This window comes from Lemur catta, chromosome 14 (genome assembly GCF_020740605.2).
Source record: "Lemur catta isolate mLemCat1 chromosome 14, mLemCat1.pri, whole genome shotgun sequence".
In the NCBI taxonomy this organism is placed as follows: Eukaryota; Metazoa; Chordata; class Mammalia; order Primates; family Lemuridae; genus Lemur; species Lemur catta.
In genome coordinates this window covers 29172451-29189170 of record NC_059141.1, presented here as the reverse complement: position 1 = coordinate 29189170, position 16720 = coordinate 29172451, and the positions used below count along the sequence as shown (strand labels likewise).

At 34.2% G+C, this 16720-nt stretch overlaps 1 protein-coding gene across 2 annotated transcripts in view; it reads left to right on the top strand.

Moving 5' to 3' along the window:
• Positions 1-16720, top strand: part of EXOC6 (exocyst complex component 6) — a 151111-nt gene that overhangs the window by 111710 nt on the left and 22681 nt on the right. For both annotated transcript variants that reach the window (XM_045567802.1, XM_045567803.1), the window contains exon 20: positions 3990-4063. In XM_045567802.1, coding sequence (XP_045423758.1) covers positions 3990-4063 — 74 coding nt within the window. The remainder of the gene's footprint in view (positions 1-3989; positions 4064-16720) is intronic.

Here is a 16720-nt window from a genome sequence, read left to right as displayed (position 1 = left end):
AGCATAGATACAAAACATTTTCATTATTGCAGAAAGTTCTATTGGACAGCATCATTCTAGATCTAATCAACAAGCTAGATAATATATCAGTTACCAGTACTGGATGGCATTCTCTTAGAATTTATTTACCATTTGTTCATTTTTTTCTTCATTCACTTAAGAAACTTTAATACTCAATTACATGTCTGTTCAGGCATTGTGCTAGGTAATAAGGATATAGAAATGAAAGTACAGTTTTTACCCTTAGGGAGTTCATGGTCTGGTGGGAAGTCCCAGACAGGTAAGCAATTATAAGGCAGTAAAATGAGTGCTTTACTCAGGCTATGCGCAGGAAGTTGAAATGAGAGCACAGAGGAGGTACCTAATCCAGTCTGCAGGGATAAAGTCTTCCCAGGGTAGATAATGATTGAATTGAAGGGTAAGTAAGAGTTATCCAGATGGAAAAGAAGAAGAGGAAGGATGTTCCAGGCAGAAGGATCAAAGGCGCCATGGAAAGAGACTGGTATATGCAAGGAAGTATAAGTAGTTTGGTGTGGAAAGAGTTTAAGGTGTCCCTAGGGAAGTGGTAAAAGATGAGACTAGAGAGGTAGGCAAAGGCCAGATAACAGAGGACCTTAGTCTTGTTTCATTGTAAGATGATGAGAAACCATTGAAGGATGTTAAACTGTGAAGTAGCACAAATCACATTTACATCTTACATAAATCATACTGGGAGAAGTGGATGGAAGATTGCACACAAGAAGCAGGAAGACCAGATAGGAATGTGTTTTAGTAATCCAAGCAAGAAATGACAATAGTTTAAACTAAGGTAGGGACAGATGCAGACTCAAGATGTTTTGGGAAGTAGAAACAACAGGATTGACTGCATTGGAGTTTTAAAGAAATAAAGGGGGAAAATAGGAAGCTGTTAATCAAATTGAATAGCTTATAATTACAAATGTCCTCTGTGCCAGATAATTATCAGATTGCTAAATTGCCTCCTATCCCCTAAAAAATATTTGAGAAACGGCCCTGAGAGTTACAATCTAGTGAGTTTCACTGCTATATTGGTTAGGTTCTTGTGAAAGGTGGTATAAAAGATAAGAGGTTGAATACTTAATCATATTCTGGATTGAATAGCAAGAGACGTGAATTAGCTATGTGATCCTGGGTGAGTCACTTCACTTTTAATTTTTCTACCCTGTAAGATGAAGGACTCCGTAACTTTTAAACTGAGTCTTCAGGGGACTGTTGGTGGTATTCCAAAGAGAATGTATCTTTCTAGTTGCAAGATTTTATGATCCATCACCTGTATGTCCTGTTTATTAAAATAAATTATTGTAATGCTCAGAGCAGATGGTGTGTGAGATAATGCTTTGTAAATTATAAAGTGCTATTTAATATATAAATTTATGGTACTATTATAGTTTTGACACTGAGCTCTTTGGTTTACTGCCAAGCCTATGGGGCTTAAACTGTGGTATCTTAAATAAGAACCAAGTGAGAAGAAAAATGACAGGTTATTTTTAATAAATAAAAATTCTGAGAGATTAAGTAGATAATAACTGTAAGTATAATTGAAATTGAGCTGATTTTTATGCCTGATAAAGTGAATCTCCCTCCATTATAGGAAATCTTTATTTACAAGTTTATGTGTATATGTACACAGTGATGATAGAAGATAAGCTGACAAATATAGCCTTGGTTGGAAAACACTAGGAATTCATGGTAAATTGTTACTTAGAGATGGTAGCCTGAGACTGTGGTCAAAAAAGCCAACAAAATGTTGGGTTGTCTTAAGAAAAGTATTTTTAAAATTAGTGTTACTTTTAACAGGCTATTACAGGTTTGCTCATCATTGTTGTATTAAGATCTGATGGTACTAGAGAAAGATAACTCAGTTATCTAGGACATGGCAGACGGTGATGGAGATGCCACTGTATGAAAATGTACCACTTTTCATTGAATGAAAAGATAGTGATATGAGTAAATTGTAAATAGTTAAAAGTGTGACTAGATTTGTTCACTAAATCTTGGTTTTCTGGAAAGAGGGGGCCTGAGAATGATGAGTTTAGTCAACTGTCTAGTGACTATAACTACTTAGTACCTAGCAGAGAACCAAGAAGTAAGGGGGAATAATGGTGCATCTCTGAGTAACCAGAAGGTTACTCATGCTCAAAGGTACATACACTCAAAGATATATAAAACTCATAACCTTACTAGTAGTGGGAGGGGCCCTTGCATAGGCTATATTTGCTTTTACTTTCAACACAATTCTAGCAATTAATTAGCTGATTAATAAGAGAGAAGAGAGAGAGAACAGGGAATAAGAATTTATGTTAAAACTACTAGAGGGCTGATTTGGTTTAAAAAAAAAAACTACTAGAGGGAAGGCAGAAAAATTAGAAAAGCAAGACACAAGAACTCAAATAGCACAGTATTCTGAGCTTTTTAACATAACAGAAAACAGCTCCTAATATCATAACAGTCCCCCAGCATTTTACTATATTGTGTAGAACAAAAAGTATTCTTTTTTTTTTATTTTAGTAGATTTAGGGGGTACAAGTTGACTTTCATTATATGTATATATTGTATAGTGATGAAGTCTAGTTTTGTAATATGTACCCATCACCCGAATAGTGTACATTGTACTCCACAGGTAATTTTCATCCCTCACCTCTTCCCACTGTCCCCCTTTTGAGTCTCCAGTGTCCATTATATCACTCCATGTGTCCCTGTGTAGCCATAGTTTAGCTCCCACTTAAAAGTGAGAATGTGCAGCAAGAACAAAAAGTATTCTTAATGGTGACTTAGAGAATTATTAAAAATGTAAATGATGATTAATATACTCAAAAATAAAAAACAAGGGAAGTATATATTTTAGAATTCCATAAAAATGCTTAAGATTAAAATGTTTTGATGCTTAAAGCAATAATTAATATCAGCAACAATAAAAACTTAGTTTGAATTCCTCATTCCCCAAAGATACCAGATAAGTTATGCTAGGTTTTTATATATTTTTTTAAATTATTGATTTTGAGTGTTTCTAAACTGTATTTCACACAGAATACGCTAAACTTAAGAATTATTTTTGTTATTCTAAGAACTGTATTGGCCAAAAATTTAAATAGCTTCTAAAATACCAGCTGGGATAAATTCACAAATGAAAAATCTGTAACATTCTCTAAGAAAATTAAAATATTAATGGGGTGGGAGAATGGTTATAGGTATTCTTATCAGAGAAGCTTTCATGTAAAATGATAGGGTCCTTTTTTATGAGCCAAGTATTTTCTCTTCAAAATAACTAATATTGCAGTTGCCCTAAATTTAACCAAACAGGCTATGCTAGTAGTATTAAAATCTTTAAAGCACAAAAATTTAATGAAAACTCTTCTGAAAGTTTTAAAGAATCTTGTCTTAAAGTGTCTTTTAGTTGAGACATGATTCTTTTATGGAAAAAAATTATGAAAAGGCATGAACACACATTCCTGCATCATCCTGATTTTGCTATTTAAAACATTTTACCTGTTGTCTACATGTAAAACTGACTTTTTACCTTGGTGTCTGCTATTAGCTAGAGGTGGGATTTTTATAGAGCGTATTCTGTAACAAAACAGATGTTTTGAAATATGTTGACAGCCATGAAATTGGTATAGTTTCAAAATGCTTCTATAATTGTTCACCTAAGGCTAAAAAGAGTCAGAAAACTTTACTTGATTGAAGTATATTACTACTCTTAAACTTTATGTAGGATAACTCTTCTAAATTTATTATGATTAAGGATTACATTGATTAAATGGCAGATTAGAAATTTTAAATTATTAAAGTTTTTGTGGTAAGGGTGTGGAGAACATTCTCAGTAGTGGAAATTGAAGATTATAAATAATCTTCATTTGAAATGGTTATATGTAAATATTATAATATTTTGTAATAAGTAGAAATTAATTCAGCAGTAAAACTCCTATATATTTGGCAATCTTGTTTTTATTCTTCTTTTTTTTTTTTAATAGTGTTTGCCAGCTCTGAGCCTGTGCCAGGATTCCAGGGAGATACCCTGCAGCTAGCATTCATTGACCTCAGACAAGTAAGATGTAATAATGTACTTCTCATTTATTGCCTTCCACCTCTTGCCTTTTTTTTTAATGCTACAGGAATGCTTATTTGCCTTGAAACAACCTATCTTTAGAAAAATGCTTCCTTAATAACTATGTATTTAATACTTCTCTCTGAATCTAGAATACATTCAGTGTCTCAGCTTTATGGAGCATTCTCATCGGTGAATATTTAATGTAGTCTACCTGCTAAGCATGTGACCATGTAATAACTTTGTACTTTAGTGACACTTGAAGTTTATTTCTTAAAAATTTCATTGTCATATGTGAAAATCGGTGGTATTAACAATGTGAGGACCCAAGTTAAATGCAAATTGTTACAACCTAGAAAGGAGCCGCTTGCTTAAAAATGCTTTGTCAATAGTGAAGAATGCTATTCTTATAAATTTTCTGTATGGCTACAGAAAGAGGGATAAAATTAGTTTTAAAAAGATAATGATATATTTACATAATTCTTTTCTGGTCACAGTACTCTAAGTCTAGTAACAAATTGCAATAATTTTTAAAATCTAGTCATCCTTACTACTCTTTGCTATCTCTACTCGACATTTTCTTTATTTTCCTCCCTTTTTTCATCTCCTCATATTTTTTCTTTTTTCTCCTTTCTTCCTCTTTCCCCCTCCTCTTTTTTCTTTTTTGTTCTTAATCCTGGGATTAAGGAGCTTAATAAAGGAGGGGAGGCACAGGGGTGTGGAGGAGGGGAGGATCCAAGTTAGAGGGCTGGGAAGTGCTAGAATTGACAGTAGGAGTGACTGCTGCCCTTGGCAAAAAGAACCCTATGGAGATTGAAATAAAACAAAGCCACAGTGATATCAATGTATTAATGGTGCCCATTCCCCCTAGGGGATGAAGATGAGGCTTCAACATTGGTATGAGCAGATTTTACTGTAAAGATGGTTGGAACAGGACCAGTTTGAGCAATTAGAGAACTCTGATTTCAGTAAATATTTGAAAATAGAGCTATTTTTGCTCTAATTCCAAACCAGTGTTCAATAAACACTTATCATCTATATATTTATTATTTAGACAGGAGAGACATGGTTGAAATAGATACAAAGGTAAGAGATAGTTTCATCTTTATGAAGCTTAAAAATCCTTTAGAAAAGCAAAATTACCATAAGCTGGTTAGGAATCCTTATCATACAATGAATATGTGGAAATAAGTGGTATGTCTTCAAGTCAGGTTTAGAAGGAAACTGAAAAAGCCATTCCTGTCTCTACATTATGTATTTAAAGCACTGAACATAAAAAATATGTTTGTATTTACTTCAGTTTGCAATTAGTGCTCAGATATCATGCCAAACAAGGAACACTGTTATGGGTGACCTAGATCTATATATGATTAGCCTTGCTGAGTTGGGGAATGTGGTAGAAAAATGAAGAAGGTGGCCTTTGGACAGTTGAAAAAACTGAGTCTCCTCTATATCAAAGAGTAAAGGTTTTTGCTTTTTGAAATCTTTAAATTATCACTGGCTAAATAAATGACTATTATTTTATAGTGACCTGTGATCCTATTTTGATCAAGTGTTTTAAAACCTTTGATACTTGACATACTTCCCAAAATCAAATTTCAAATTCTAAAATTCAGTGGTTTTGATGTAAAACTTTTGGATATTCCAAAAAGGGCCCCTGGAAGTTCAAGAAAGATGTATTAAACTTATTTGATATATAAAAGTCATATAAGAAACATTCCCAAATAAGAAATGATATTTGACTTTCTTTGAATTACATTTATATAAATGTTATTACTATGTATTCCAAAATTGTATGAGATTCCTAAAATTCTGATATGTCTTGGCACATGTTATATTTAATTATAATTATGATTATTATGTTAAATTATTATATGCAACAAAACTAATCATATTTCCATGTCAACTGACATTTTTAACCATGGCTATTCTAAGTCTTTTGCCATCCACAGACAATTATAGCTTTACTTTGATTCTTCTCAAAAACTGGTTTACAGTCGGCTATAATCCAAAATTTGCTTCTTCAAGAAAATTCATGAAAAAGACCCTGACAAAATACTCTTAAATACAGGTTTCTGATAACTTTGGAAATCATACCATTGGACTAGGTAAAAACTTCCAGGACTCTAATTAAAAAGCTGATGCATTCATAAAGATTGCTAACCCAACATCAAACAAAACAAGAATTAATCACATGGGACTGAACTGATGGCAGACAAAAATGATTTTTTATGAGTTTTTATTTAAAACATTGCTGATTCTTTTTATGGGTTTTTTTGAGAATTAAGAAGAATTTTTAAGCTATTTATAACTTACAGGAATTGGGTAAAATATACTTCTGTGAACAAAATTAAAATACCTTTCTCTCTACCTTATTTCTTCAGAATTTAGAAACTGTTCATAAATATTCTTATTTTATGACAATATAATTATATAAGTTCAATAAGAATCTTTTGTAACAGGACGCATTGAAAACATTGATTATTTTACCAAGGCTTTGACTAAAATGTCATGTTTTCATATATGACCAAACTGCTTTGAGGGATTGAGGTTGACTTTATAAAGCCAGTAGACTTTTAAAAAAGACTTGTCTACATGGTTCCCTTACAAGGTTCTTGGCCTTGTGGTTAAGTAAAAAATGTCACTTTCTGACAGGCCCAACAACCTCAAGATATTTTGGGGACCTTGAAAAGAGAAAAATTCACCCAATTTGTGCAGATATTACAGGCATAATCTGATGGAAAATCCTTGGCTTGATTTCTTAGCCTTGAAGTTTTTAAAAGTGTAATCCAAAATTCCTTTTAAAAAGTTCCAGCAAAGCCATCTTAAAAAGAGCCTGTATGGCCAATCACTATTCTTGTTACACTTTATTCAAATAATCAGACCAAATATAATAAGACTAAAACTTATTTTACAAATAAATTGGTCCTATTTGTAATTTGTCTTTTTTAAAAAGGGGGTGACTAGAAGAAATTATATTTTTTAAAATCCTATAGTACACCTGTTACTAGATTCTAGCCTTGCCTTTTTTTTTTTTTTTTTTTTTTGAGACAGGGTCTCACTCTGTTGCTCAGGCTAGAGTGCAGTGGCATCATCATAGCTTGCTGCAACCTTAAACTCCCAGGCTCAACTGATGATCCTCCTGCCTCAGCCTCCCAAGTATCTGAGACTAAAGGCATGTGCTATCATGCCTGGCTAAGTTTTCTATTTTTTGTAGAGATTGGGTCTCGCTGTATTGTTCAGGCTGGTCTCAAACTCCTGGCCTCAAGTGATCCTCCTGCCTCAGCCTCCCAGAGTGCTAGGATTACAGGTGTGAGCCACTGCACCTGGCCATTATTTTTCAGTTTTTATTTGCCTGCAATTTAGATTAAACTCTAAATTCTTTCCTAGCTACAAGCCTCCAAACTAATGTTTTCAATTTTTTCTCACTTGAAATAACTAAATATTAAAACTGCTTTCTTAAAGCGCTGCAAACGAGAGCTAAACAACTTAATATAAACTTCAAAACAAAAATCACTACAGCAACTTATATGTAAACAGCCTTCATGCCTGCTGATATATGGATTCGCTTGAACACCTGATTCAAACTACAATCCAAATAAAATCTGTAAGATTGCTACTGCAATCTGAAGTTGCTTCAGAGACTCTAAAAACTAGTTTATAGACTACTCCAGACATTGACCTTTGGTTTTTTTTATTTCCATAGAGATGCCTCTTACTAAAAATCTGTTTACCTACATAATATACAGAGGCCTAGCTTTGAGAGCCCATCTGCAATGCCGTCTTCCAAAATAAGACATAGTATTTAGTTGCACTGGCCTATTCCCCAAAATAAGAGACTGGTTTGATGAGATCTTTTGCCATTCAACCACAAACTTGATTGGTCTCTCCATAGCAACCAACTCAGCTTTTGATATGTAAAACTTATAGGGAAGTTTCAGAGAGGTGAATGTTGGGGCCTAGAAACCAATATCCCAAAATACTGCACTTTGACATGCTGAACTGAAGAAGAAGCCTCAAGGTCTCTGACCTCCCCCAACTCCCTGTCTCCTAATCGTTTGTCTCTCTCAAAGTACAGGATAAAAGTTGTTCTCTAAAATTCTCTTATCTGTCTGAAGTTCAGACCTGCCAAAGAAAAAAACAATTATCCCTAGTCCCTTCCCTTGGTTTTCGTTAACTGAACTCATACTGCAAGAAGAAAGAATAAAGTCTGTCAGTATACATGGACAGACTTTTGTCACCAACCATAGTCTATTCTGTGGGCCCGAGAAACTTTGTCCTGGCCATTGTATGTTCTTCAAGCATATTAAGTTCTCCAAAAAATCATTTACTACCCCCACTTAAATCATCCACACATTCTCCATCTCCCTTTCCCCTAAGAAAAAAGATATATAACCATCTATACTCCATTGTGTGGTGGGGCAGTGACTCTGTGATTGTCTCCTATTCATGCTAATAAATTTATATGTCATTTCTCCGACTAATCGGCCTTTTGTCAGTTGATTTTTTAGTAAATCTTCCAGTGGCAAAGGGGAAATTTTCCCTTCACCCCCAACAACTCTCAGCTTCCACTCCATTTTACCAGAAGATATTCTTTCTATTGGCAGTAGATCCATTTCCTTTAGAAGGAATTCTTTATGTTGCAGTCCTATTTCCCTGAACAATACGATTTAATATAGGAAATTGGATTTTTAGCAAGTTGGAAATAGGATTAATTGTATACTCATTTCCCAATTAGTTTATAGGCACTTACTGGGGTAAGTTTTTCTATTATAAGGACGTGAATATGTTCTCCATTCCAAAGGACAGCTGCAAGAGGAGATGATTTGAAGATAATTTCTATTATATACAAATCTGTTCACAGAAAATTTGAAATTTATTGTGTGATATTTTCTCAGTTTTATATGAATTGGTGTGGTGTTAACTAGTTTCTCTGATATTAACTAGTTTATTAAGTAGTTTATATGATGTTAACTAGTTTGTAGGATTGTGAATAGGACCACATAACTTATGAAACTGTTGATAAAGATTCTATTCCTTGGTTTGTCCAAATATTTAATAGATAGATGGTTGGTTTAATTTCAGGTACTTTCTTTCTTCAAAGACAGTCATCTTTTGACAGCATAGAAAGCCTCTTTACAAGTCTATAGCTCACTAGGAATCATTACTAACACAAACTTATAAATATTAATAAACATCTCAAGTCATTGTGGTTGAGTTTATTTTTCAAGTATATGCACTTAGAAGGCATTAAGTCCTGGTCGACTTTTCCTCATCAATGTAATTTAAGAGACTTTTAAGTTAATTAAAATCTATGAAACATGTAGAATTGTGAATCTGTTACATGTGTATAATTGTTAGAATAAAAGATTTATATAGAAATAACTATATAAATATAAAATGCAATTTTAAAATATGGTAGTAAATATCCACTGGAAGTGACTAGTGGATAGAAGATTTTGGTGAGCTGTTTTATAACATGTTGATTTTTCTAGTTTTAAAGGGGACTTAACATATTTTTCCCTGATCAGTACTATCAAAATTTAATTATACTTTATTTTTGTACTTTTGTATTCCAGAATGAAAAGATACAATTAATTCTCGTCTTTAGCTGTTGGATCACTGTGGCATAACTTGAATTTTATGATTTTAGCAGCCTAGATTTAATAAATTGAAAAAGATAGTTATTTTTTTTTTTTACCTGTATTTGTGTTTTCAATTAATTTACAAATAGTTAAGTGGTGAAATGCCAAGTACGGGAATTGGCAAAAAAATAAAACTAGTCTTGAAAACTAAAGTCTGGCATGAGGTGATGTAAGTTTTTAAGGATGCCTTAAAGTTTCAACAATGCTTTTATGTTCCTGACTTCATAAAGATATTTCATAGCATATTGCTTTAACGCTTTTATATGAAGTAGTATTTCAGCAAACATAAAGGGGGTGCTAACACCTTTATTTACATTTCAGTTGGGTTTCTGCACTTTTCCTTCTTTTTTTTCAGTCTGTGATCCATTTCTGTCTTAATAGGCTGGCTGACAGTTCTTTTCAAGTATACTTAGAAAGGCAAAAGAGCCTTTTCATAGTACTTATAAGGGGTCATGCTTTTGTTTTTTAGTTTGAATTTGATACTGCTTCATGAATTGCTGGCTATGAAAGATTAGGAAGTAGGTCCAGTGGTCAAATTTTACCTGCCCACCCGGACTTTGCCCTGAGGTCAAACTCCTGATATTTGCTGTTCTGAATAGAGGAGTTGATGACAAGTATGAGCTGATACAAGAGGAAAGTTAGAACCATATCAAAGCTGAAGGCAAGAGAATTGGGACTCAATGAGAGACTGTAGCTAAAAGATGGATCATCAGGATTGCCTTCTTTAAAGAAAAGGAAATAGCTGACCTGTGAGTGAAAAGACTTTATCATCCTGCCAATCACATACTTGCTAATGGAAGCCAGTTATCTCAACAACATCTTAAGGCCTACTGCCCTAATAGACAATGTGGAGGATTAGCGGTCCTGATACTGCATTATGTGAATATGCTGCCTCGATCAGTTTAAATGTGCTGTTCGAACACGATTTGTTTTTGTAAAGTTTTTTTATAAGTAGAGCCTATCATCCTCCTACCCCTAGTTCTGAAATTGTCACTAATATGTGTGTTTTCTTTTACAAAGACCATATATTTTGTTAACTGTAATCTTTCAAGTGGATATCAGATGAATATGTGGAATTCTTTTGACAATATATAAAACCTTAAATTTTAAAAACTATTTTATTATAAGATTCTCTGTATAATATGCAGTATTGAGTGATAATTTTTTATAATTCACTCTTAAGGCATAGAAACATTTCACTAAATAACACTGAGAAATGAGATGTCACATATAACTGAATTTTCCAGGTAGCTAATCACCAAAACTTTTAAAATGTAGCCATTTTGATGGAAAACTTTAAAAAATATATCTCATCTTCATAGCTGCTTACTGAGCATAATTTTCACAGTAGATTAAGCATCCATGGCTTCACTAATACTATACTAAATCCTATTTAACTGATCCTATTTCACTTTGTAATAAGTTACTTAGACTGGTACAATATCATTGCTTCATTTGACAATATCTTGATAATCTTTTAGACAATATGGAGAAGTTTAGGTAAGTCAAATGATAAAGCAGCAAGGTGGGTTTGCAGCTAATAAAACAATTTTTTTGCCCAAAGAATGTTGCCTAATGTATCATTATTACTTTAGAGCATTGTTTCCCAAAGGGTCTTTCCAGAAACACTGATTTCTCAAGATGAGAAAAGGTTTTTTAAAAAAGGTAGATAAGTTTGGGAAGTACTTTATATTCTAACCCCTCTTAGGGACTCACCATATTTATTCAAATTTTAAAGACAAATTCTGCAGTAACCCAGCATTCCCAAACTCATTACAAAACACCTTCCTCACTCACTTTGGGGTGTACTGTGTGAAACATCTTTGGGAAATGCTGCTTTAAGGAAGACTCTGGCAGTGTCCTCTAGATGTCTGTCTTTGACAGTTTGGGATCAACACATTTTTTAAATAATGCCTTGAATTAAGACATAGAAAAAATATGAACTGTATGTACAGATTATACAAAGCTAGGAGTTACCTAAGGTGACAGAAGACAGAATCAAAGTACTTTCAGTAGAATTGAGTGATGAGTCAAAGCCAACAACGTTAAATTTAGTAAGGAAAATATTGTCTATATTTAACTTTTTTTTAAGTTAAATTTTCAAAATTCCAGGATGCAGGAAATCTGACGTAATATAAAAGATACCTGATAGTTTTAGTTATCCTCCACACAAACAGTGTGATGGCAGTTCTTAGCCTGCATTCATGAAAGTGTGGTACTTGGATCAGATCACTGTGCTTTGGGGCTGTCAAGACTATGCCTGGAGTAATGTGTGATGATACAGACACTCTCAAATTGGAGAACACCTAAGAGAGTTACAAGGCCAGGGAGAGATCAGATACCTTGTCATGTGAGGAGCATTTTTAAAATGTTGGGATATTTAGTCTATAGCCTTAGTAGTAGTATAGCTTTGTAGAGGAAAATAAAATGTGGTTTTTATTAGCCCAAATGTGAGTCAAGCATACCATTTTCTTCTCCCAAATACATCCTGTTCCATAAAAATTATCTTCTTTTCCTTACCCTATTCGGGATTAGGCTCTATTTTCAAGTATTTGATTTTGGGCAAACTAAGGGAAAGAGGAGTGATAATTCTTCTGAATTATATGTAGAGAATTTGAGAGAAAATTTGAAATGTGCAAAATAGCTGTGGATCTCATAGCACTTTTCAAAAGAAATGTTTTATTAAAGTATGATACGCATTCAGGCACATCATAAATGTACTATTGCTGATTTTTCAAAAAGTGACTGCATCTCTGTAACAACCAGATCAAGAAAGAGAACTTGACCAGTACCTTGAAAGAAACCACCCATATTGTGTCTCTTTCCAGTCATTATTCTCTTTCCTCTCAAAAGATAACCACTGTCATGACTTCTAACACCACAGATAAATTTAGCCTGATTTTGAACTTTGTGTACATGAAACCATGCAGTATAACTTTTTGGTTCTGCCTTTTTTTGGTCAATGTTATGCCTTTGAAATTTATCCATGTTATTACTTGAAGCTGTGGTTCATTCATTCCGTTTGCCTTGTAGTCTGCCCTTGTATGAATATACCATAATTTATGTGTGTGTTCCACTATGTGAACATATGAACTTATTTCAGTTTTACTATTACAAATAGTGCTAAATGATCATTCTTTTGCATGTCTTTGGTGAACATATGCACACATGTCTGTTGAATTATATACATAGGAGTAGAATTGCTGAGTCGGGGGTGTATACGTATGATCGGTTTTAATAGTTTTAAGGACTGTGAAGCATTTTCCAAAGCAGTTGTACTAGTTTATACTTCAGCCAGCAGTGTAGAAAAGTTCTAGTTACTCTACATCTGTTACCACTTGATATTGTCTTGTCTTTTCCTTTTTTGGCCATTCCAGTAGCTGTGTGGTAGTTTTACACTGTGGTTTTAATATACAAGCATACCTTGTTTATTGTGCTTCATTTTATTGTGATTCACAGATATAAGGCAGTGAACTTAATTGATAAACTGTGTGTTCTGACTGCTTCACCAACCAGCCATTCTCTTCTTTTTCTCTCTTTGGGCCTCCCTATTCCCTGAGACACAACAATATTGAAAATTAGGCCAATTAACCCTACAATGGCCTCTAAGTGTTGAAGTGAAAGGAGGAGTGGCTCATCTTTTACTTTAAATTAAAGCTAGAAATGATTAAGTTTAGTGAGGAAGGCATATAGAAAGCCAAGATAGACCTCTTGTACCAAACCATTAGCCAAGCTGTGAGTGCAAAGAAATAGTTTTTGAAGGGAATTAAAAGTGCTACTCCTGTGAACACACAAATGATAAGAAAGCAAAACAGCTTTATTACTGATATAAAGAAAGTTTTAGTTGTCTGGGTAAAAGATCAAACTAGCCACAACAGCCCCTTAAGCCAAAACCTAATCCAGAGCAAGCTCTTAACTCTCTTCAATTCTGTGAAGGCTGAGAGAAGTGAGGAAGCTGTGGAAAATAAGTTGGAAGCTAATAGAGGTTGCTTCATGAGGTTTAAAGAAAGAAGCCATCTCCATTACATAAAAGTGCAAGGTGAAGCAGCAAGTGTAGATATAGAAGCTACAGCAAGTTCTCTAGAAGATCTAGCTAGGATAATTGGTGATGGGGGCCACATTAAACAACAGATTTGCCACGTAGAGCTAAAAGCCTTCTATTGGAAGATAATGCCATCTAGGGGTTTCATAGCTAGAGAGGAAAAGTCCATGCCTGACTTCAGAGCTTCAAAGGACAGGCTGAATCTATTATTAGGGGCTAGTGCAGCTGGTGACTTTAAGTTGAAGCCAATGCTCATTGACCATTCTGAAAATCCTAGGGCCCTTAAGAATTATGCTAAATCAACCCTACCTGTGCTCTAGAAATGGAATAACAAAGCTTGGATGAAAGAACAACTGTTTACAGCATGATTTACTGAATATTTTAAGCCCACTGTTGAAATCTTCCCAGGAAAAAAGATTTCTTTCAAAATCTTACTGCTCATTGACAATACACCTAGTCACCCAAGAGCTCTGATGGCGGTATACAAGGAGATGACTGTTGTTTTCATGCCTGCTAACACAGCATTCATTCTGCAGCCCATGGACCAAGGAATAATTTCAATTTTCAAGTCTTACTGTTTAAGAAAAACTTTTTGTAAGGCTATAGTGCCATAGAGAGTTCCTTTGATGGATCTGGGCAAAGTAAATTGAAAACCTGCTGGAAAGGGTTCACTTCACCATTCTAAATGCCATTAAGAACATTCATGATTCATGGGGGGAGGTCAAAAATATCAACATTAACAGGAGTTTAGAAGGTTGATTCCAACCCTCATAGATGTCTTGGAGGGGTTTAAGACTTCAGTGCAGATGTGGAAGTGTTAAATTGCACATGTGGTAGAAATAGTAAGAGAACTAGAATTAGAAGTAGATAGAGCCTGAAGATATGACTGAATTGCCGCAATCTCATAATAAAATTGGAATGGATGAGGAATTGCTTCTTATGGATGAGCAAAGAAAGTGGTTTCTTGAGATGGAATCTGCTCCTGCTGTGAACGTTGTTGAAATGACAACAGAGGATTTAGAATATTATGTAAACTTAGTTGATAAAGCAGAGGCAGGGTTTCAGAGGATGGACTCCAGTTTTGAAAGGAGTTCTACCGTGGGTAAAATGCTATCAAACAGTATCACATACTACAGAGGAATCTTTCATGAAAGGAAGAGTCAATTAATGTGGCAAACTTAATTGCTGTCTTATTTTAAGAAATTGCCATAGCTACTCCGGCCTTCAGCAACCACCGCTCTGACCAGTCGGCATCCATCTAGATGGAGGCAAGACTTTCTACCATCAAAGAAAGATGACAGCTCACTGAAGGCTCAGATGGCCTTTAGCATTTTCTAGCAATAAAGTATTTTTAATGAAAGTACGTACATTTTTAAAGACATAATGCTATTGCACACTTAATAGACTACAGTATAGTATAAACATAACTCTTATCTGCAATGGGAAACCAAAAAATTCGTGTAGCTCACTTTATTGTGATATTCATTTTATTGCAGTGGTCTGGAACCAAACCTACAATATCTCCAAGGTATTCTGGTGTATTTCTTGGTGACTTATAAAATTGAATTCCTTTTCATGTATGTGTTTGATGTTTGAATGTCCTCTTTTGTGAATAACCTGCCCAGATTTTGGGCCATTTTTTTTTCCTATTGGGCTATCTGTGTCTTACTGATTTGTATATTCTGATTGTGAGTCCTTTGTCAGATATATGTATTGCACATATCTTCTCCTGCTTTGTTGCTTGTCTGTTCACTCTTAATGGTGGTATATTTTGATGAGCAGAAAAGTTCATCAGTTTAATGAAATCCAATTTATTATTTTTTTCCCTTTGTGGTTCTTTTAAGAGAACCTGTTTAAGAAATCTTTGCCTACCTCTGAAATTATAAAGATATTTTCCTATGTTTTCTTCTAAAAGTTTTATGGTTTTGCCAGTCATATTTAGGTTTATAATTCATCTAGAATTGATTTTTATGCATGGTGTGGGGTGTAAGGTTCAAGATTCATTTTGTTCCATGTGGTTATCCAATTGACCCAGAACCATTTATTGAAAAGAACTGGATGTAAAATAATTGTAAAACATAAGACTGTGAGACAGAAATGACACGTGCTTCTCATGTACAAGTAAAATGTTTTTAATGTGTTCCAGTTAACTCTGCGCCTGTATTTCACGGTTCATGCCATCTCTCTTAAGCAAATTAGTTGATTGTAGGTTTGTGGTTTTAAATACCAGCCTATCTATACTCTTATTACATCAAAGGTATTTTAAAAAATAAAACACTTCAAGAGTAAGTATAACAATATAAGCAATATAAAAAAAAGAAAAAGCTAAACCACAAGCCCATGAGGACAAGAGTCATACCTTTTTTTGTTCACTGCTGTATATCCATGGCCTAACACCATTCCTGGCACATAGTAAGCAATCAGTAAATGTGGAATAAGTGGATGCAAATCTTTTAGCTATACTTAGAAACATTTTTTGGTATACAGCAACACCTTCTTAGGAATTGAGATATTCCACGTAAGCTAACGTTCCATGTAAACAAACATTCTTTAAAAGCACGGATTTTTTTCTACTTTAATTATTTTTGGCAAGAACATTTCTAAAAATACATTACCAATTTCTCTGCCTTCTGAAATGAAAGTGTAACAAATATAATAAACCTTTCTCGAGTTATCTTGGCATTACAGATACTAAATAGTAATGTAAATTATTTCTTTCTTTTTTTTTTTTTTTTTTTTTTTTGAGACAGAGTCTTGCTCTGTTGCCCAGGCTAGAGTGTGTACCGTGGCATCAGCCTAGCTCACAGCAACCTCAAACTCCTGGGCCTAAGCAATCCTACTGCCTCAGCCTCCCGAGTAGCTGGGACTACAGGCATGCGCCACCATGCCCGGCTAATTTTTTGTATATATATTTTTAGTTGTCCAGATAATTTTTATTTCTATTTTTAGTAGAGACGGGGTCTCGCTCAG